Raw genomic sequence first — 24185 nt, 5'->3', positions numbered from 1 at the left:
ATAAATAAAAAGTCTGAAAATCTATAGTTCATCTAATTTTAATCCTAAAATATTAAAATTAGTTTGACATCCTTCCAAGTTTTGGAGAGGAGAAGGCTTTAAAGACGGATCAATGCTGAGCTCTGCCCACTAGATGGCGCTGCCTGGTAGCGCTTGTGACGCGGATTCAACCGCTGGGTGCAGGTAACATTATGGTACCGCCTCTGCTCTCGGTCCAGCCAACTTGGCCAACATGCCTCTTTGAAAGCGTCAAGTCACACGGCTGTAACTTTGTCTCTGCGTGTGGATTTAAAGGGTAATCCGCAGCGTTTCCCCGACGGAAACAAACCCGACACGTGCCCACGCTCAACCCTGAGATGTGGACTCACCTGATAACCGACGCGCTCTAGCTTGAAGAGAAATATCAACTTCCAAAAATACTTTTTTAAGTATTTATTTATTTATTTTTTACATTATTTATTTTTTTAAATTTCCTGTGATCATTCACCCAGGATTTTATACAAATGGATGCGCTGTGGGTCCGCTGTGTTTTCCTCCTGGCATGTTGCTGTGCATCAGGACTCGGCAGCGCAAACAAATGCGACGAAGTGCGCAAAGTTTTCCAACTCAGACAAATCGGACCAAGTCACTTATTGCCTTCAAATCCAAGACCAGGTACGTTGAGAGGTTTCCTTCCAGATGAAATCTCACAAAACATAGACAGTAATGCAAATGACTATGTCCTCATTTACATCTTCACGTCACCCAATCAGCACAAGAAACACTGATTGGAAGGAAATGAAGACCCGCGTACAGAAATCATTAACTGCTGTGTAGCTGCTTTAACCTGTCATTTTCCGTCTTTGCTGTGACAAAACGTGCATTTTAAATACATTTTCATGTGTGTGTGTGTGTGTGCGGTTATGGTCATGACAGAAGAGGACTCACATGTGGCTTTGTGACCTTTAGATCAAGATATATAAGATTCAGACAAAATCCACTCATTCATCTGTTAGTGTCATATTTTGAAAGTGTTACTCAGCATAAATAAATTTGGAAATGCCTCTAATTATTATTATTATTATTATTATTATTATTATTATTATTATTTTTAAAAAAAGCAGACATACCAGTGCAAATGAAGCATAAATCAGGCAGCTTCAGCTACACTAAACCAGTAGCTGAAGCTGCTGAGATTACTAGTGGGCCATGATGAAAAGCTTTCTTTCGGGTGTTTACAGCAGATAAGTGGCTTGGAGAGATAAACAGGAATTATTGTGAGTAAAGTTAGGCAAACTAGGACTCACTTAACTTTCTGAACGCCACCCATGGTAATTCGGCTCAAGACGGGGGGAATTATGGGTGTGGGTATTTCATGTAGGCTGTCATTGACTGGATGGCTGCCGCCTCCTGCTCCTGGTCTTCTCTGACCTCTTCCTGGAAAAGTAAATCTTAATGGTGTTGACTGCCATCCTGCCACAAACTGCTCCCTATAAACTTCGTCACCCCATCTCCCTGCTGCAGTGAGGAAAAATGATTCAAATGACTGAAAAACCCTCAAATGCCTCATAAACCTCTAAATAACCCTTATGTTATCATCATCACTCCTGCCCCTCAAACCAGCCTGTGTGGCTGTGTGGATTTAGGGTTTGCTGCAAACTTAACTGTAAGCATTCTAAACTCTTAATTCAGTGGCTCCTAACCCTGTGAAAACATTTGCCACTCTTTAAAACTCACACTTTTCTAACAACCTCAGGGCTTAAAGTGCATCATGACAGTGGGAAGATGTAAATCGTTCCCTTGATGGATTCAGATTATTGTCCTGACATACATCGGTGAGTGTAATGAGAGATAGTGAGAGGTAAAGTTTTTTTTTCTTTTTCTGTAATTGAACTGAGGTTTGTGGAAAAATAGCCCCTAGAAATTCCAGGAATCTAAGATACAGAGCTGTTTCCATGTTTGACAGTGCCTGCCTGATAAGAAGTGCCAGTTCGGGTCAAAACGCAGCAAGTCAAATGCTGTTGACTGCAGTGATGGAAATGGAAATAGTTCCGGAAAGCATTTAGGTTAAAAAAGCAGGACCTGGGGCACTTTCATGTCGTCTTATCAGGAAGACTTTGAATTCCTCCACGTGTGCCATCGCCTGCTCTGCTCTCCTCCCCTCACTCTTGAAGCTCGCAGCGCACTGATAGTGTCTCTGGCAACAGCTCAGCACACTCTGCCTAGGCATGTCGGGAAGGCTGTTGCAGAGTTTTAGGGCTCTATGAGGATGTTTTGATTGTCCCTTATGTGGGAAGACTGCTAGTGTTTTGCAGCAGTGGCATATTCAAGACATCAGTTGAGTGAGACGATAACGCTTTGACGCAGATCTTACCTCCGGATCTCGTTGTTTTGGGTTTCTTGCTTCAGCAAAGCATTTATCAACCTGTGCACTGCTAGAAAAGCCTTGTTGTAATGTCTTCTTAACCAATGTTTGACGAATGTCCGCTGGCTTTGAAATAATTCTCAGGATAAGCTGTTGATGCTTCACATATGTAGGCTGTTTCTTATTAGAGTTTTGATCAGTAGGTTTTCAAATGTTTATCATGCGCACATGCATTTTTATCCATCCTGTTGATGTGTCTCTATTGTGGTCTAGTTTCATCCATTGCTTTAGTACACATTAAAGTATTGTACTGAAATGTTTGGTCTTTATGGTTCCCAGAAGATTACTAAATCTGACATCTTATTGCACCTCCATCAGCTTGACATGCATGAGATTTGCTGAAATGGACCTCAAGAGCTATTGAACTGCCCCGCAGTTTGGTTCTTCACCACATGAATTGTTGGCCTAGCACATTTCGTCGATGTATTCATCCAATACTTTGGTTTTCAGACCAGATATCTGCAAAATTTAACATCATCATCAGCCACATCTGAGGTCACTGTCCAGCCTAAGCATAGGTTTCTGGCACAACTTTAACCCAACTTAAGCTGCATGAAGGAGAAGTCAATTAATAAAAAAAACCTCCAAGTCAGAAGTCCAGCAACATCTTCTTCAGGGACCAAGATGAAGGCCATAAGATGAAATGTTTTGGTATAGAATTAAAGTTCCATTGACGGGTCCATAATTTGTTGGACAAAGACACAATTTTTGTGGATTTGCCTCTGAACATCACTGCAGGGGATTTTAAATCAAACAATTAATATGTGAATAAAATGCAGATTTACAGTTTAAATTCAAGGGGTTTTGCAAAAAAGATTTAACTTTTTGCGAAATTATGAGATATTTTTTGCATAGTCCCCCATTTTCAGAGGCACTATAGTAATTAGACAGATGACCGACAAGCCTTTTTGTGGCTGTTTGGGTCCTGTTCCCTTGTTACTGCATGACAAATGAAGCAGATACACCATTTAAAGTTTAGTATCTAAAGTGTGGAATTTTTATTTTGTAGCTTTTTGCTGCAATTTAAAATATGTGGCCCAGAGTGATGCTGTTGACAGTGAAAGAAGCCATCACAACAAAATAACCCTATCAGAGAGAGAGAGAGAAAAAACTTTAGGATAGGCCAAATCAGCAATCTGGTACATTGATCAGCTCAGAAGCACCAAAAGGCCCAAAAGACCACAGAAGACATCAAAATCACAACCTCTAACAAAGTCAAGGACACTCCCGAGGAGGTAGGCGTATCATCGTCGAGGTCTACAATCAAGACACTCCTTCATGAATGTAAATAGAGAGGGTTTACAACACAGTGAAAACCACTGGTTACTCTCAAGAGCAGGAAGGCAAGATTAGAATTTGCCAGAAAACAACTCAAAGAGGCCACAAATGAAACCAAGATGAACTTGAAGAGTATGGAGAAGGAGAGGAACGGCTCACGATCTAAAACATAACACATTATCTGTCAAACATCATGGTGGCAGTGTTATGGCATAGGCGTGTACAGCTGTCAGTGGAACAGCCACTAGTGATATTGATGATGTGAGTGCTGATAGAAGCAGCAAGATGAATTGTGAAGTGTACAGGGCTTTACTCTCAGCTCAGATTCAGATAAATACTGCGAAACCGATCAAACAGCACTTTGCAGTACAAATGGACAATGACCCAAAGCAAACAGCAAAAACAGCCTAGGAGTTTCTCAAGCTAAAGAAAAGGGAAGGATAAATGGGATATTCTTAAATTGGCAAGTCAGTCACCTGATCTGAACCTGATGCAACATGCTTTTGAGTTAATGAACACAAATTTGAAGGTAGAAAGACTCACAAACAAGCAGCAACTGAAGGTGGCTGCAGTAAAGGCCTTACATGTCCACGAGTTCTAGACTTTAGGCAGACAGTGACCGCAAAGGATTTTCATCAAGTACTAAAAACAGTCCTTATATTTAAAATCGTGCTTGTTTGTCTAATTAAAGTTGAGCCTCTGGAAATAAAAAATGGCTGCAATTCCTGTAATTTATGTCTTACGTCTGTGACCATGTGTTAATAGTAGCGTGGGCTGTCAAATCCCTTAAATCTGAAAGCAAGATGGCAAAAGATTTCAACTTCCCCTCTTTGCGTTTTAGCTTTATCATGTTTTAATCCGTAAAGCTTCAAGCTTCACTAACATGTAGTGTTGATGAATCTTAGGTTCAGACCTTCAGGTGTGTGTTTCCAAGAACTCCACATGTTGCACCAAAAAGATGGAGGAGAGGTACCAGGTGGCAGCCCGGAGAGACATCCAGAACCTTCTCCAGACGTCCAGCTCCAGCCTGAAGTTTCTCATAGCGCGCAACGTGGCCGCTTTTCAAGGTGGGTACTTCTTTCTTTGTGTTCAGTCGTCGTGCTCGTAAGCACGCGCTGAGCTCAAATGTTTATCGTTATAACATGTGCGTAGATGTTTTCTCATGTTTTCAAGCTGAAGTATACTTAAAGGAGTTAAGGTTTGTGAGGGTGCTGTCAAAACAGGGGGTGAGTCAGTTTGCGTGCAGTAAGACTCCACATCAGAGCAGACAGAGAGTTTCTGTCCTCCTTACAGCTACCATGCGATCTTCAGATTAGATATGCCGGTTGTTTCTGTTAGAGCCTAGAGAGGCCGTGTGTAGGGGTGAATATCTGTCAGGTGTGTGTGCCTGGGAATAAATCAAGACTGTTCCATAATCTCGAATTCGGAGTGCTGGCCTTGGTAGTTGTCTCATCATAAACGGATCTTAAAGGAACTGATGTATCCTTCCATCGCTGTGTTGTTTTTCATTCCTCTCCATCCTTTCACTCAACAATGACTTACAGGTAGCAACTTGCCTCGCTCTGCACGCTCTCCTTTTTCTCCCTTCACTCCGGCTGATAGCCGACATACAATGGCTGAATGGGTGTGCAACAAATTTAGAGCTTATGACTTAAATGTACAATTTCAGACATACAATTAAGCCACTTCAGTTTAATGATGTCTCTCAGTTTAAAAAAAAAAAAAAAGGCGTGCTGTTATCCTCCCCCGACGCTCCAGAGATTTATAGGAGTGACTTGCATGATCACAGTGTTTCAGTCGCGGTTTGCAGGGGCATTGCCCTGTTTTTGTCATCAGATGTTTCTTGTGTCTTTTTCAAGGCTGAAAAGTTGAAAGAAAGTACACACTGTAGCCTTTCTTCAGAAGTTTATGAAGGATGACACATCTGAAACAGTTAAAACTGCTGACACTGGGAAAGTGTAAGGATTGTAGCAGCTGCTTTATACTCCCCGTGGCACTAAAATGTTAAAGTTTCACTCAGTTATGGAGTTTTTAATAACAGTCTCATCAATGTGTTGTACATTTGGTAATCTAGTTAGGAGTTTTAGCTGCAGGAACCTGGGATCAAACTAAAAATGAACCATTGTGTCCATCTTCAGTGTAATAAAGGACATCGGAGCCCTGTGGCACAGAGGGATCACATTAGACATGAATCACACAGACATATTTAGCAGGATCAAGCTATTGCTCTTTTTATGACAAAACAAAAATTGCATTTAGACTCCTGCTTAAATGTCAATCTGTGTATTCTTCCAGAGGTCTCCTTAAAGCCTCTGGACTCCGGGGTCAGCTGTGGTAACCAGTAGCTGCTTGAAAATAAGCAGCACTCTCATAGTTTGGTCTGTGGAAAGGCAGCCAGAGTGAGCTTGTGCCAAACTAAACAGAGATCCCTGTCAACATCAGCTTGCATCAGTCAACAAACAGCGGCGACTGCAGCCAGCATCCAGGCTGAATAATACAAGTGGCAACAGACGTTCAGAATATTAAGAGTCACAGCTGCATTGTTACTGAATATTTCACATATTACACCATTATGCAAAGCTGATGAGCTGTTTGGGTTCTTTATTTGTTTTTATATTTCAGACTAAATCAGGGCTGCCAACAGATGAAGCTGTTTCTTTCATTCTTAATATTCTGATTATCATATATAGCTTTGAAAACTAAAGTTCATAAAATTAAATGAAAAGAAATGGTTCCCATCAATGTTTCTTCTTAGTAAACGTCATTTAAAATGAATGTTTCTGAATCTCTGACATCTGACAAATCTGTTTATTTCCCGCCAAAAACTGCAGTTCCTTGAGTGGCCACTTGACGCAGGATGTAAAACCGAGTCAATACCAGCAAGTCAAACTCTAGAGGAGAAAAAAATATGCTTATAGTCTGGAACAAATTGTTAACTTCGCTCTTTGTGACAGCTTTAAGGAGAGTGATTTCTTTCTTTCTTTCTATTAATGATGTGCCCATTTCAAACATTAGTACATGTCCATGCTGCAGTATTTTTTGGGCGATTGGCAGGTATGCTTAATAACAGAGAAAAGGAAACAACAACAACAACGGTGTATTAGATGTGTTAGGTGGTTGCTAGGCAAATCCAACTTTTGCAGATATAGATATTACATATTAGATATTCTTGTGAAATTGGTGGAGGGGGAGGTAGAGCGGGTCCTCTAACAACTAATTCCCGGCTCCTCCTTCCATATGTTGAAGCATCCTTGGGCAAGATACTGAAGCCCAAGTGGCCCTGATGCATCCATCTGAGTGTGAGTGTGTGCGTACGAATTTTAGATAAAAGTGCTTAGACATAAATAGACTGAGAGTGAGTAGAAAATTGCTATATAAGTACCAGTCAATTAAATTAAAATGATAAGGTGCATTTATAAGGTGTTATAGGTGCATAAATACTAAAAGCAAGTCAGGCGATTACATTTCCTGTTGACATGTACTCACAGATTCAGACTGAGTTATCAAATTATTAACAAAATTCAACATATTTTCCACTGAAATCACCTAAGTCAGCCTCACTGGGTCAACCCAGAACTAGATCTGCCTGAAAGTAGCTATCGTTGGCCCTATAACGGATCATTGAACCATCCCTTTGTTGGAGTCTGGTTGCACGGCAAGAGGAATACAAAACTGATAAGGATCATGGATTCAGATCAGATCAGGCCTGGATCCATTTTCACTCTGGTGACTGTGCGAGCTCATCCCATCATCATTCATAGCAGCTCACTTTATCCTGACATGATCTTCTCATTTAAAGTATAGATGTAGACTGCTCTGTTACTATATTTCTTACAACATGTTTTCCTTTACTGCAAGTTGACCTTCATAACATACTTGGAAAGCTGCTGTGAATATTTTTAGTAAGTATAACACACTCATTACATATGCTTACTGTTAGGCTACCAGTAACTCAGTAAAACATCTCTGCCATGACTGTAAGAGAGCCAGTGTCTGATAGTGAAGCCTGATATTAGATCAGGTTATAAATGCATACACTGGAAACCATTAAAACGTTTTTTCTTAGTCTTATTAAGCATTTCTGTCCAGTAATAATGTCAGAAATAATGCAATCCTCTATAAAATAAATAAAATAAAATAAAGAGGTTGTTACAGCCCATTAGTACATTAAACCTTTACTGAATAATTATTGAAAAAACAAAAGGGTCATAAACTTGAGCAAAAACAGCTTTTATTTAAGGGCGGCTCCGCCCCCACAGTCTGTTGCTATCTGGGTAACTGATATCACATCTGTTTCAGTTTCTGTCACTTACGCTTTGTTTACAGCTGAATAATTAGATTTAAAAATCAAATGTAAAATTCTTCATCTAATGAAGATTCTTGATGGGCAAACGATGTCAGCAGACATTATAAAAATATGCTTTTTATTTAACTTTGTTTGATGAAGTGCACCAAGCTAATTAAAAGGACTTTTTTCGTCATTCCTCTTTCTTTAAGGTAAATATCACGGTCAATAAACACGCGTCCATATTCCTCGGTACACTGAATTAAAATGGAGGCTCTGCTCTTTATTTACCAGTTGCCATGGTGAATCCTGGTATCGGCGCTCCAATGATGGTGGCTTCGTTTCTGCGTGCACTTAGATCAGAGTTGATTGAACTAACTCTGATTAGCCTTTCTGGAGCAGGAAGATCAGAGTGGCCGATCTAACAGTCAATGAAGTCAGAGTTTGTTTTTAAAATCTGAGACATTGTTGAAGAGTTTGCCCTTCCTGGAAAAGGGCCCCAATGGTGCGGAAGGAGCTCATGGGCAAACATACATATATAGACAGACAAAGGATTATTTTGTTGTATTCTAGAAAGATATGAACACTAAAAGTCTGAATTATTAGGGGCATGGCAGCTTTAACTGATCGGTAGGTAACGTTTCATCTCTGTCATCATTCTGTTGTAGAGAAAAGAGCTTCAAGGGTTACTCCTAGTAAGGGGTGAAGAGTTAAGCTGATTTGGTGTTGTTCCTGCATCGTCATAATAATGCTAGGATCAACATTCCAACTGACCAATCACATTGCAGTGATTTCATAGCTTTCCAATGTGGGGAAAAAAAGAAAAGAACATTGCCTGCGTTTATATAAAAGTCTGTTACATCACTCCTGCTGGTTTAGTGGTGATGGTTCTTGCTCCGAAGGCAGGGAGTATGTATTTGATTCAGTTTGTTTGTGTGTTTGTTAGCTGTGTAGTGTCCAGAGTTTGTAAGATATCATGTTAAAATTTTGTGTGATGGTAGATACAAATAACAGTTTGTTGAACTTATGGGAAACTCAGGTCTAGATCACACCCTTTGGGGAAGCTGTGCTCTCTGAGTGCTCTTGTTTTTAATAGCATTAGCCAAAGTTTGGCTAATGCTAACTAAATGCTAAGACAACTCCATTGGTCAGTTGCAGTATTGATCCTGAACCAACGTTATTATGATAATTTATGAATGAAACCAACACTTCACTCTTATCGTGCATTGTTTTTAAATACTAAATTTAGCATCCACATTAACAATATAATAATTAATAATTAATAGGTCTACAGACTGGTGGGCGATACCGAGGAAGTTATGTCTGTGTTTTATGTACAGTCTGTGGATCTGAAGTATGTTCAAAACAAAAACCTAAAAACACTGCTCCTATCAAAACATCACTCTCTAAAAGTTACTGTTTACTTAGAAAATAATATCTCATAAATATGAAAGATAACATAACAAGCAATAAAGTGCAAATGATTAAAAAAAGAGACGTTTAGTTCATTGTAACCTAACTTCTTCTCTGAACACCTGTTGAATGTTGTTTGTCTTGTTGTTGAGGTGAACCTGTGCTAATCAGAGCTGATATTTGCTCAAATGTAGACACAGACTTTTTGGCTCACAGCCTTAAGTGTCTGTTTACACACACACACACACACACACACACACACACACACACACACACACACACCAGAGCCACCCACGTGGCATTGTTCTATTTGGCGTACATGCTTTAAGAGCCTTTGTCACACTGAGAAGACTCACTGTGGCACGATATGTATGGGAAGCACGGAGGGACAGAAATGTCTGGCAGGTTTTTAAGATCTTAACAGAGTGGAAACAGAACTGTTTTGCAGTTCATGTGCAGACATAAAAGAATCCCAAGTCAAGCATTTAATCCGTAGCTCCTATCTGGGGAATGTTCAGTGATGCTGAATTAATATGAATGAATTATTTCTCATTCGTCTTGTGTGAGTGTGGGACTTCTTTCAACTGTCTTTAGGTTATAATGGGAGTAAAGCAAAGAGCCAGCAACCTTATATAGCATCTTTGGGGAAAAAACTACTCTCAATACTTCCTGTGGTGCTGTTCTGCTTCATGTTTATAGTATATAATAAAAAAAAGAAAAAAATGGACAGGCAAGCTTTATCTTCCAGAGCCGGGGGTGGGGGTGTGGAGCAAAAACAACCCTGGTAGACGGAGTCTCCAAATGATTGGCAGCCTGCACTGTAATTTGAGAGACAACAAAGAACATGCAGAGTGTCTAATGCATTACAACCACAGACAGGAAGAAGCACGAGTTAAAACTGGGTCGGCTAATGTGGTCATTTGTTCTGTGCAAAGCCTTCAATTAGGCATCTTTATATGATGCTGCTGAAGGGAGAGGGGGATGAGGAAATTAGAGGAATGTAGCTGGATAAACACTTAGGAGACACCGAGAAATAAAAGGCACCCATAAAATGCTATTTACATTTTTGTTTTTTTCCCCTGGTGAACTCTGGTGTATTTTTATTCTTTAAAAAAATCTTCAAGGGCATCTTTTGTGAGGGGAAAAGAAAACAATTGGTGGTTTAAGACAATGAAAACGAGCTCTTGAGCTGTTAATTGTGAGCAGTGCGTCAAAGCAGAATTCATCCTGCAGGAATGGTTCATTACATTTCTGAAGACAATTTTTTCACAACATTTTAATTCTTAAACAAACCTGACTGCTGCCTGTCAGGTAATTTCACAGCAAAAAAAAAGTTTGCTGAGCAACTAGGAAGTGGAGGAAAAAAACAATATAGATGGAGTTGACGGCCTTTGAGTTCTCCGCTTTTTTTTCCTCCCCCCCTCTTCCAGCTGCCGGTCTGTCAGCGAGTCTCCCAGGACTGCATGTTTTCATTCAGCGTTGTGAGGTTTTCCTGCGCTTGGTCCACACAACGCACAAATATGCAGCCTGCTGAGCGGCGCTTCAGGGGAGATCTTTTTTCATCTCGCGCAGGTTTGTCTTACATCCATGGCAACCAACCTGTGCAATCCCCAGCTCCCCGTGGGGATGGAGTCACATAAACCTCAAACAAAACCCACTATGAATCAGCTGTTGAGATGCTTGAGAAGAGTTTCTGAGTCGGGTTGCTCAAATCATAGCAAAGCAGTCTGAGATAGCAGATGAGAGCAATGCTCTCCTCCAGGAGAAGCGTTTGATTTTCTTTCTTTGGGGCATTTGAAAAGTGGAGTATTGTATCGCGCCTGCTGGAGAACTGTTTGTGTAAAAATATCATCAGGAATTTGTAATGACTCCCTGCTGGTCTAGCAGACAGTTGTAGTTCCTCTAGAGTTCAATTTATGTGTGTGCTGATGACACACTACTGTACATGTGTGAGTGCAGCTACATCACAGAGGTTGGCCTACAAATGATAATGGTGGCACTTTGTACTTGTGAACGATCAAAAGATTCGTTTGTTTTGTTCTGAGGAGCATGCTTTTTCTTTCATTTGATCCACATCTGTCTGTTAAATATGAAGCTACAGCTGCTAGGTATGCTGTTACTGCAGTGTCTTCGGGTGCCTGCTGACTGTGGCAGAGGATGAGGGCCCTGCTGGGCTTAATGTGGCTCTCTGTTGGCAGGCCGTAGGGAGCAGACAGCTCGTCTATCTGCACAGAGTGCCTGTTGCCAGGTGGAGGCAGAACTCAAAGTTTCTGGTGTAAAAGGTCTGTGGGATACTCTTTTCATGTGATATTTGATGGGGTTTCTTTCTGCTACTCTTGTTCCTGGTGAACTCTGCCATCAGTTCTGGCCAAATTGTCAACCAATCAGCATTTGATGCACAGCTGAGCTACATGCTCTTGGATTTTTTTTGGACCGCACAGGGGCATATAGGCTGAATAGGGAGACATCTCCAAAAATGGACACAGAGTTGTGTCATATTTCAGTCTCATTTTGTCTGTTTTTGGTTTCTGTTTTTATTGTTTTTCTGTTTTTTACTAAGGCTGTGCAATATGAGGTTAAATACAGATGATGATGTAAAATCCTATAATTCATGGTGTTGCAAAATACAGTGTACAGTAGTTTTTTTTGGTTTGTTTTTTTTCCATCCCTTGAATGACTGTTTGCAGTCTTACAAAGTACTACATGCACTTTTTAAGACTGCGAGACAGAACTGCATAGCATCAAACAGGAGAAGGTCCAGCCATGATAATTTTGGGAGATTGTTTCTACCTCTGTAGCACAAATTCGGGTTGGTCACGAAAACGTCTGACACACCCCAGAAAACTATACTTTGCAAATTATGACGTTTACCGGTCGGCATAAGTCGAGGCTCACACGCCAAAAACTGCTTCTACCACCTACACACGAATCATGTGAAAGCGCATGCAGTGAGTTCACCAATGAAAAGCACAAAAGGACCTTCAGGTAAATAAAGCCCAGAGTCAAATGTTAGAATTGCAGCTATAGTTTTTAAATAAAGCAATAAGTTTTATTTTAACCCTGGAATCTATTGTTTACGTAGCCCACACTACTGCTCACTGCTGCTGTAACCAAAACTTTATATATTGTTATTTCTGTTAAATATTGCTGCCTCTACAAGGCGAATCATCTCACTCTTCATGATAGTGTTGTACCTGAATAGGGTTGTATGTCGCTGTTAAATGCAATATAATTTTTGAGAGCTTCTCAAGACAACAGGAACTTTGGTACATTAAACACACGAGATAAAATGGGGTAATCAGAGAGCATAAGATACGTTAATAAGCACATTTGAGCCAGGTTGGCAGTTTTGCTTGTGCTTTCCATCTTTATACTGTAGTGGTTTATATAGAAGTGAAAGATCCCTGGTTTGATCCCTGGAGGAAATACGAATCCCTTTGGTGTTGCATGAAGAAATGAGAGAAGGAGAAAATCAAACATGTGGAGTCTCCTGCTTTAGCAACCTCATATAATCTTATATATTATAATCTTTTCCAGTCATTATTCTCAGCTAATGCCTCTTTACCTTCCTGATTGTAGCTGAACTGTCTCCTGTATGTCTTTAGCTCAGGAATGATCTCCTTTCTCCATGCAAACAGTCATTAAAGTGGTTTTTACTGTCTCTTCTGACTGTAGAGAAGTCCTAACTAGAAAAACAGCAAGTTTATTTATGACAATAGTACATTTACCGAGATCTAAAGATAGAGAGTCTGTATTTCACAATAACAAAAATCAAAATTTAAACAGCATGAATGAATAAATATGGACTGCAGCTGGTAAATCAAGGAAGGGGAAAAGGCCATATTTCATCTTCCAGCTTTAATGAATGCTACATGACCACTTGATAAGACAGCTGAGCTCGGCTGTTATAAATTTACATCAATGTTTGTGGCGTGAAGCTGTTGTGACCATTAACACTCTGTGGCTTGTGGTCTTCCTTCCAGGCAGTGTGTCATTTTGGTTTCCAGGCTGGGTAAAAAAACGAGACACAGGAATCCAGCAGACATAGTCAGTCAGCCTTTGCTTCTAATTGCAAGCTACTATTTTGTCAGGAACTCCACTGGTGCTGATGAATGCAGCATTAAATAGGCAGGGCTGGCTGCTGGTATCGCTGAAGTGGAAAGCTAGCCTGTTGTTCTCAGGACTTGCAATTTGCTCTCATAAATACTAATTGTGTTTCTGTTTACCAGCTTTTAAAGGATCCACTGCCCATCCTTTGCTCTTTGAATTGATAAAAGGAACACAGCTGAATGGCAGCGGCCCCACAGCTTGACTGAGAGGAGACCGCGGTCAGCTGTCAAATTAGTTAAATGTGCTCTGTGCCAAACAAGGAGCTCTTAGTAGGAGGGAAGTAAGGTTGCTTTTAATCGCTTCCAATTACACATTATATTTGTAACTTGGGGGGTTTAATTTTGATTTTTGAAGTACAATTTCAGTGTATAAATTCTGTTCAAGTAAAGTAAAATTATTACTCAGTTGGGTAACACTTTTGGAAACTACAAGATCCTGAGCTTGATTTGGATAAAAAGAGTATTTTTCATTTTTAATGTGATTGAAAAATTACATTTCAGTTTGGTGAATCTAAGGAAGGTAAAGTAAGAAGTCAGGAATGCTAAGGTCCCGATTGCACCGGCCTAGAGACCCATCTGCAAGCCACCGGTCATCAAGGAAGAATGTGTATTCTCTAACTGGTTGGTGAGTGAATTGATTGCTTTAGTCCAAGTCATGCAGGGCTAGAGACTGGTCAGTGGTGACAGGTTGATAGGGGAAAACGTGCTTCCGCCAACCAGTTTCCAAATGGTTGCTGTTTTAGTGTCTTTGCCACTGATATCAACTGGTGACAGCCAGCAATTACTTGGCAACTGGGAATATTCATTTTTCCTTAGCAACTGGAGTTTTCGAGGGGGATCCTGCTTCAATCTGTAGTTTTCTAACTCATGCAGTGTGCCTATAAATATTGATTTTACAGAAAAATGAGAAAAATTCATCCACATTAATCATCCCTATTTTGAGAAGAATAAAATCTCAGTAAGGTGATTTTTGTTTACATATTCTCTGGTATGTTTAGATGTGATTCAATCCTGGATATCTGCCTCTAGCTGTTGTGCTTTTCCTCCCTTAGTTTGGCTCGTTTTGTATGTTATTATTGAATTCATGAAGGTAATTAGCAGTCTGTGACTTTTTCCTCTAATGTACTTGGCTGTTGCAAGCCCATAAGAGTTCATAAGCTCCTCCAAAAACCCCTTGAGGTGAGTTTAATTTACCAACCGAGCAGCTTCCCTTGGGCCTCAGGCCCTGGGGAGCTCCACGCCCCATTTTCTTTTATCAAGCGTGTTTGGGCCTAAAGGCAGGTGCTGCATTATTATTTGTTCCCTGTCTTGTATAGCAATCTAGTTGAAATATAAAATGGTGCTGGACATTTCCATCTTTAGAGCCCCCGAGCTAGTAATGCAAAACAAAACGCAGCTTGTATTTATTATCAGAGGGTCAGCTAAGGTCCAAATCTCTAATGGCTTTTTCATAAATCCTTATTTTATTAATTTATTTTGTCTTGTAGGTGAAGCCAGTGGGGTCGAGGTTAACTCATTGCAATTACTGCTCTTTCCAGTGCTCCTTTGTAATCAGATTGTAGTTTGCCAGGCTGCACTTGTTATGATGGTAATAAAACACAACTGCATCACTTACGTAAATCGCTTTTTCCACCTCAGCCTGTTTCTCAGTAGCATTTTAAATCTACACTACGACGCATGAACAGCTCTACCTCAAAATACCCAATGAACTCTTTAAGATTAAATGGTTCTTTATTTAATAGGTGTATAGAAAGCGCTCGTCTGTGCTGCTGACTTGTTGCTTCAGGAGTCTTAATCTTGCGTAGGCACTCTTCTTCTGTGATGATATTCCTTTGTGATTGCCGGGGCAAAGAGGTGCAGAGCCAGAGCAGCCAGCACACTGAACTAACGGCCCCTTTTCCATCCACATTTCTCGAAGAATTTCTCAGTAATTTCTTACCAAGGTCAGATATTGCGCTGCGACCAGCTCTGGGCTGCACTGCATCAGCGACTACAGTAACACAGTGTTTGCTTCCAGTAAAGTTTCTATGTTGGTCACAAATTGGCTGCCGGCCTCAGTCAGGGAGAAATATGCTGCTTTTTATAGGAGCCTGCGTTTTAGGATCTTTTGTCTTGGAAATGAACATTCCTCATGTTGCTTTCAAAAACACCAGGCTGCCTCAGATAGAAGCTGCCTTTTTGTTTTCTTCACGTCAGAAACCGTGTTGGCTATTAAACAGCACTTGGAGCTGCAGAATAAAAGGGGAGATTTCCATCTGGCTTTTATATTGTGGTGATATTTAACCAACACCCTCAATTTTGAAGGTCTTGGAGATGCATGTGCTATTTTACTGTTTGCTCCACCTCCACACTGACATGTCTGTTAATAAAGTCATGCTCCCTTCTGGAGAAATCCTGATGACTGTAACAATGTAACGCTGATTTCAGTTATCCTGGGAAATACTTAAAATTATTAATATTAAGTAATAAGTAATATTTTTTTCTGATCTTTTTTTTCCTCCTTGGAGTGATGATCGCCCTCTTGTGGTGCTTTTTGGTGATTTGCAGATTGGAACTTCTAGAAAAAGTCTGGTCTGTTTTAGCTGTAAAGGACCAATGAGGTAGTCAGAGGTCAAGTTTTCTGAAAATCTTGGTAATGCCGCTCGACAATGAGACGATGAGTTGACAAGTTGATACCACAAGTGTGTCTGCTAGGAGGCTGAGGGGTAGCACTGGTGGTTGCCAGTATTTGTCGTCTTTGACAAATGCCTGAATAAAGTCATACCCATCAAAATGATTACTAGGAGTACTGATTCCCCCCCCCCCCCCCCCCAATGCAGATGATGCCCTGATAATTCGTGGAGCGGCACCATAAGCCCGAAGTTTGTGATGCTGAATGATCTGTGTCTCCAGTGTTTGGCATAGGTGGATCCTGTTGACATTCCCACACCTGTACTTTGGGTTTAATGCTGATGAAAGGTGATGAAAGGAAAGGTATCGCCTGTTCACACGTTGAAAAGAGCGGGACCACGATGTATTTTAACTTCACCGTGAACTCGAGAACAGCTTCACAGTACCATCAGTAGCATGCCCTTAGACTGGGTCTCGTCTTTCAATGTTATCAAACAATTAGCCTGTACGCAAGGGGACTTATGCATGGCCTCAAATCTTTCTGTCAAATATAAAAAGCCCCGAGTGCATCTTTTTATGTGGGCGAATGAAAGATTGGAAACCTGGGAGGTTAGAAAGGTGTAAAGGCATGCTAACCTGGTGGACCTTGAAACATGAATGTGCGGGGAATACTTGCATAAATTGAATACACTGAGACGTGGTTGGATTTGAATGACGATTTAATAGCTCAAATAGTGGACTTCGAATCTTTTTTAACCTGAACCTTGTGTGGGACCTTTCATTTAGCAGACTCTTTGTCCACCGGGTTTACAGGCGTCCTTTCTTTGTCGTCACCCTTACCAGAGTTTGTGTGTGTGTGTGTGTGTGTGTGTGAACCATCGCAGGGGCCTCTCTGCGAAATTCCCACAGAATTTGAGCTTGGCTTTGTGATTCAAGGCTGGACAGTTGATCCAGGGGAGGACAGAGGGTGAAAAAGAATGTGAAGAAGAAGAAGAATGACCGACTGAAGGAGAGAAAGTTGGGAGGATGCCAGATTCCATTGAAAGTCTTTGCACAGTGTTTGAAGTCAGAGGATGAGGATTTAGAGGGAAGCAGGATTATTCAGAGTCAATACCCTCCAACAATCCAGGCGTTTGGGCTTCTGCAAGGAAACAATATAGTCAGACTGACTGTGGCTATTTCTTCTGTCATGTATTACAAGCCCTGTATCAGACATGCTGGTTAACACAGAGGTTTTCTAATCTTGCTGACATTGTCCTTAGGTACAGAAATTATATGACATTTTGAAGCGTGTATGTATTTAGTTGTGTGACAGCGAGTTTTACTAGAAGATTGATGCCACTTGTGCGGTAAAATCTGTCAAATAATGAGATAACAGGCAATAACTGATTTACTTAAAGACTAGAAATAAGGAAACCGCTACTCTGGCTCCAGGGTAATCTGAAACTCTAAAACTAAAGACTATATTACATCATGTTTGTGTAATCCTCGCATGAATTAACAATGAAATATTGTTTTAACTCGAGAGCTTTGAAGCAAAGCTAGCTGTTTTTGATGTTTTGTAGTTCTTGTGTAATTGCTGGCCGGCCTGTAGCTCTGTTTTTTGCTTTTGCGCTCTTGCTGTTATCTGAACATGTTTCCACGGTGTACGCCATTTATCATAGATTGCTCCTCTTTATCTTCTTCTTTTCTTCTGCCGTTGGAGTCTGTGCAGTCTCTAGAAACAAACACTAAAATGTTTTAAGTTTTGGGACACCGAAGTCTGACGTCTGTGCTTCTGGTCTCTGATATCTTCGTGTCGTATGGGTTAATCTAGACTGACTTTGGCAATCGCATGAAGATGATTATCAAGCTGATACCTTCTAATCTCGATAAGTGAAGATATTGTTATGTTACGCGTTCATAGCTGGCATCTAAAAAGTCACATACAGGGGCAAGGGTACTGATAGCAGAGCAGCTGATTTCACAAAGAGGATAAAACAGTGGTGTCAGAAAAATCTGAAGAGGTTAAACACATAATAAGTACAAAAACACACAAAGCAACAGAGTGTGAGTGTCTAACAGCAACAGTGCTGTGCAGGACGTTAGCATTAAAAGAGCTGTATGAATATGTGAGTTCATTTGTGTCATTTATAGTTTAATTTTTTGTTTTTGCTTATTTGTTTATGGCGGGGTGGGTGGGGGCTATGCCTAACATCATCACAGTGATGACACGGTGGCATTAAGGGGGTTAAGTGCTTTTGTTCTGTAAGGCTGGAAAAGAACTAGCATATTAATAAAGTTATCCTGTTTGAAGTCAGGAAGGAAATTTAACAAAAATGCTGACTGTGTAGGTTAAGAGTACCATTAACTTAGCAGTTTATGATGGATTACAGTTGTTTTTCCAATAAATTAATATTTACATTAGTGTCACATTAGGAAAAAAAGTTTTTATTCTTTTATCTGCAGTCCTTGTGTTGTTTAACACGATGGGAGCAAATAATAAATACAAAAACAAACTTTAACAATTTAACAAAAGTAAATAAAAAATCTTTTGTCCACTCAGGTGGATGTGAAAGGCAAAAATGTGCTTCTCCTTATGGCTCTTCTGCTCAACTACTTGGCGTTCTCATTGCTGTTTGCAGCAAACCTGAACAGCAGCATCATGTACTGCAGCACACAGCTCTATTTTGTCTCTTTAGATTGGAATTTAGATTAGTTTTAGTCTTTTGAACCACAGAAACCTAAAGCATGTAAACTGCTGTTTTATATTGTCTTTTTTCCATAAATACTCCTTTCTTTTGTTTTTAACTACCCAACATCCTCATCTGACATTCCAGCAGAAACCCTCGAGTGCAGTTACAGTGTCAGACGAGAAACTAATTGCGGACTCTCCATCATTCTGCTGCCGTGTGTGTTCAGTTTACTGCTGCTCCGGAGATTTATTTCAGCTGACACATTTCCACAAATCCTGGATTGTTTACTGCCTTCCAGAAGTGGACGTTAGCAGTCACGCAGGCTTGCCAGCATGAACACATGTGCACGTGAACTCTCTTCTGTCTTGGCATTTGATCTTTGACTTTTTCTCTCTTTCTCTCTCTCACACACACACACACACACACTGCAGTCACTCGATGCATAGAGATGAGCCCTAAAAATACCCACACTTGTCAGCACTTTACATTGTCTCCTGTGTACTCGCATTTGAAATGTAGATTTATGGCTGCTGGCTGTTTGTCTTAAGGCCATTTTCTAGATTAGATGACACAGTGCTACACTGCTAAACAGGAACTCCTGGTGACAGGTTTACACAGTTTTTAGGATTTACATAGTGTAGTGAGGAGGGCAGCGGGGTAATATTGCAGTGTGAAGTTTGCGCAGAAAAGCTGACGGTGCAGCTTAAAAAAAAGTCTTTGCTGTGTACAGCAAAGCCTGAGCTCACACTCACCAGTTCCCACTAAAACCATGTTGCTTTGATTTGGTGGTATGTTAAGTGAATGGTTTGGGGCTGTAATAGTCTCTTTTTCTGGAAGTAGCCCTCAAGTTAAACCGGGGTTCTTTAAATAAGTTTGATGTCCAGTTTAAAGGAGTATCGGATACAAGTGTAATGGTTGTAGCTTTCTAAGATACACAAAACAGAACATATACTGCTGCCTGGCTCACTCTTTTCTTTTCTTTTTCTTGCAGTTCACTAGAGTTAGTGTTTGTTTTTTCTCCTTTTTCCTGTATTTGTTTTAAAAAAGACATATCACTTCTTCTGTCAGCTGGATGGAAGGAAGTTTTTCCTAAGTAAGGAAGGAGTCTTCAGGGATTAGGCGTAGTCATCTGTGTGATAGAATCCTAAACACAGCAACACACCAAGGCTACTGTCTGTACTCCTCTTACACTCTTCCCCTGCATCCTGTCCTTTCCCCCCCTACATACTGGTATAATGGCATAATTGTCCTGCTTATCATTAGTATCCTGGCATGAGTGACAAATGAATGTTGTTTTTACTGTGGGGCGGGGACGTCCAGTGTCTGGTGTCCTGCTCACTACAGCTGATAAAACTGTCTAATAGAAACATTGTAATCCTCCTCTGATTAGCCCCCTCGGAAGTATCAGCTTCTTTAGTTTGACTGATTGCTGTAAAGGGACAGTTCGAACTGCTTGTATTCCCAGAAGGATGTGCTTTGGTGGCTGTGCTGTGCAATAGCTGGTGGTCCTCTCGCAAAGGAGCGCTTGGGGTCACATTTAAATGCATGTAGTAGGTATCTTTTTTTGCTTGTGTGGGGTTATTTTCGTAGAAGCATATTTTTCAGTATTTCAGATAGAACCTGACTCAACCAATGACCAATGTCAGTGATTTTATATTTAAATATATATAGACATATATATTAGGCCATTAATGCCAACAACGATGTTACAGAGTGCCCTCTGGTGGACAAGGCATGCATCATCAGTGCTGATAACATGCTTGAAGGGTGTTTCTCTTGTGTTTTTTGTACTTTTGCAGTTTTTATTTATTGATTGTTATAGATGCTGATATATTGACCGGGCTCCAATGTTAGAGTTCCCTAAATGACTGAGGAGCGAGCAAAAGGAAAAAGATTTTCAATAGTAAGAAAAGTATTAAATGAAATAAAATTTAAAAACAGACAAATTGGAAAATGTACTTTTCATGCTATTAACTTGGCCTTTGGGATATTGTTCATTTTATTTTCATGGTGCTCCTAATCTGTGTTTAAGATCCTTTAGTGTTGTGGACCTAGAATTTAATTTAGTTGAATTTTTATTTATATAACTCCAAATCACAACGTTGCACAATGGAGCTTTATATCGTAAGGTAAAGACCTACAGTAGTACAGAGAAAGTCCAACAATCACTTTGAAAGGACACTGGTGAAAACTCCTTCACACTGGGAGAGGTGGCCATCTGCCACCACCAGTCGGGGGTGAGGGGAAGAAGGCTGGGCAGAAGTCGTCGTGATGATTTGGGGTTCTTCGCTGCACTGCGTTGGACATTTTCGAAAATGAATTCCTAAGTTTGTCATGGATAGTCATTTGTCTTACAGGATAATGTCCAGGTGGCAGGCCGCCAGCTGAAGCTCAGCAGGAGAATCGTGCAGCAGGACAATTACCCCAAACATCAAAGTAAAATTCCAGCAGAATGATTTCAACCAAAGAAATCCTTGTTTTGGAGCAGCCTAATTATAGCGCAGACCTTAGAGATCATCTGGAATGATATCAAGAGAGCCGCTCACTCCAGACATCTTGATAAACACGGCTGAGCTGAAGCATATCTGTGAGAGGGGGGAAAACATGGGAGAAAGTTCTTCCTGTGCATCTCTTAGTTTGGATGTTATTACATCCAAGTGTTTACTTGTTTTATTTATTTTTCCTTCTGCACTGGTGATATGGGCATGCTCAGTGCAGACACAGAGATTATGATGACTGTGAGACTGATTAATGCAGAATACCAGGGATCACATGCTCTTCTTTGCCACTCTTACGTGGCTACTTTAGTTAAAAGTTTATCTTCTTGTGTAGGCCAGTCAGTGGGGTCAGATTACAAAGCTTTTCAGACCTTACAACCTAATGTTCCATATCGTGGTCTTTATATAAATCTAATGTAATTACCCAGTTCAATAGAGTAATCACTGGCAGCCTGCGTGCATTAGGCCTTCTTTTCAGGTTTATGACAGCCCTGTTGGCTCCATTGCTGGCATCTAACAGCTCCCTGAGGCCAGCCGCAGGAAACGCTGAACAGCCTCACACAGAGCCACCTTTGAAAGCTAATGAAAGCTTTATTATGATATTATTATTTTCACTTTGGCTGCTAAGACGGTGACAGCTCGCGCTCCCGTTCTTTCTGTCTGCATTTCTGCATGTGTGAGTCACTTTGAAAATCCTCTGAAAAAGTCAAAGTGTGCTAAACCTGATGTTTGTTTCTGCAAGCGTATGAATAGATGTTTGCTCTACACACACACACACACACACACACACACACACACACACACACACACACAGCTGTTTTTCTGTCTCCTTACATCGACTTATATTCATTTCAGTGGCTGCTACGATGCTGCCTCCCTAACCCAAACATAACCCCGAACCTAAACTTAGAGACTTTTATATTTCTGTCAATATAAACAGAGAGTAAACAGAGAGATCCTCACAACGTGAGTAATACAGGTACACACACCCCTCCCCAAAAGAAGCCCTTGTGGTCCTTTTTTATTGACCCTCTCTGCTTCTTTTCCTGAACGGTGTATTAAAGGCCATGTTCACAGCAGAGCTCTGTTCTCTTTGAAGTGTTCAAGTGCTGCAACAGATCCTGAAATATTGACTCTCAAGCCTGCTGCAGAAAAGAGAGTGAGAGAGGGGAAAAGAGAGAGATGGAGAAAAGCAATCCTCGCACAGATATGGACAGATAGAGAGAAGGCTCTTTGTTGTAGGTGGGCGTAGTTAGATTTATGGCAGGATGACTGAATTTGCGTTGGATAAATATGCGTTTGTCAGCTGCTATGAGGTGGGGAGCATATATATATATATATATATATATATATATATATATATATATATATATATATATATATATATATATATATGATATCGAGATGTGGAGGAGGAAGTAAACAGAGATAAGGCCTGATGGCAAGCTGAGCCTGATTCCATCCATTAATCTGTCTTAATTTATCCTGTCATAATGCTCCTTTACCTTCCTTAGTACTGGGTTTCATTACATTTTTAATAAGTCTTTGCAGGCACATTATGTACCTATTGTATGGAAAGTTGCTGTTCCTAAATCTAGTTATCTCAAAACTTTAAATGACTTTAGAAAATGCATGAAAAACTGGTGAAGTCAGGGGTTTTAATGCAAGCTGAGCACAGGCATGACTCCATGCAGTTTATTTACAGACCACCCAAAGGAGTGAACGATGCCACAGTAACCTTGTTGAACCTGATTGTTAAACACCAGTGGGAAAGCCTACCGTTCAGCCTTCGACACAGTTCAGGCTTGTATTTTAATAAGATGGCTTTTAGAACAATTCGGCATGAATAAAAATCTCGTGGGCTGGATTCTTGACTTTTTAACAAGCTGAAGTCAAAGAGTCCGGGTACATGGGACCCTGTCCAGTCAGGGATGCGTGCTCTCGCCCTCGCTATTTATCTTGTGCACAAATGTATCAGAGCAGGTTTGAAAAAACAGGGACATTTTAAAGTCTGCAGACGAGTCTTCAGGATCACGTGACCAGCCGCGTCCCACTCAACGATGATTCTGACAAAAGATGTGATCGTGTACTCATGCACAAGCGACCACGTCCATTAAGGGTTCCATTGTAGAATGTGTTTGGTGTTATAAATATCTTGGAACAATCATTGATTCAAAGCTGAATTTTAAATCAAGCTTTGAAGCTGCGTGCAAAAATGGGGACCAGAGACTCTCGTGTTTGAGAAAGCGTTCTTGTTTCCACGCCAATAAAACCACGATGGTTTTATTTCAGCATGCTTCTGCTCGATCTGTTTTATCCTTTCCCCTCGGTGTCGTGGTTTGAATATTTATCTGTAGAAAACAGAAACTCTCCCAATCAAATTGTTAAGAGATCTTAACAGGCTGATTGGTGAACCACAGCAGAACACAGCATCCCTGTACGCCAGATGGTTACAGCGGTGGGTTTGTTCTGGTTTTTCTTGACAGCTAGCTACCCTTTGAACACTGAGTTTCAGTTTCTTCCTTCTGGAGGAAGATTTCGGGTCCCAGAGTGCAGAAAAGCATGGTTTAAAAACAGCTTTCTCCCAGCCGTCATGACTCAGTTTTTAAAGTTTTTTTGTGCTATGCTTATTTGTAGGGGTGCAACGATACACAAAATTCACGGTTCGGTTTGGTTCGATACTTTGGTGTCACGGTTCGATATTTTTTCGATACAAAAAAATGTTCAAGCATTTTTAATTTGTCATTTATTAAAATTATAAATATATATTTTAACTCAAAAGTACAGTTTTTAAATTTAACCCTAACCCTTGTGCGTGTTTTTTATTTTGACAGCGAATGCGCACCTGCGGACCACTTATGTGCAGCCCTGGTTATTTAGCTCGTCATATTGCAGCCACAGAAATTATTTTGT

At 40.5% G+C, this 24185-nt stretch overlaps 1 protein-coding gene across 1 annotated transcript in view; it reads left to right on the top strand.

Annotated features, from left to right (window-relative positions):
* Positions 1–503: 503 nt before the first annotated feature.
* Positions 504–24185, top strand: part of gpc5a (glypican 5a) — a 157573-nt gene continuing 133891 nt past the window's right edge. Inside the window, exons 1-2 of the mRNA XM_085355834.1 lie at positions 504–654; positions 4588–4749. Coding sequence (XP_085211960.1) covers positions 504–654; positions 4588–4749 — 313 coding nt within the window. The remainder of the gene's footprint in view (positions 655–4587; positions 4750–24185) is intronic.

Source organism: Diplotaxodon limnothrissa, linkage group LG1, assembly GCF_057381915.1.
Source record: "Diplotaxodon limnothrissa isolate DT_005_m linkage group LG1, D_limnothrissa_male_GT1.1, whole genome shotgun sequence".
Taxonomy (NCBI): Eukaryota; Metazoa; Chordata; class Actinopteri; order Cichliformes; family Cichlidae; genus Diplotaxodon; species Diplotaxodon limnothrissa.
Note: the sequence above shows the minus strand (reverse complement) of the source record. Positions and strands in the feature narration are given on the sequence as shown.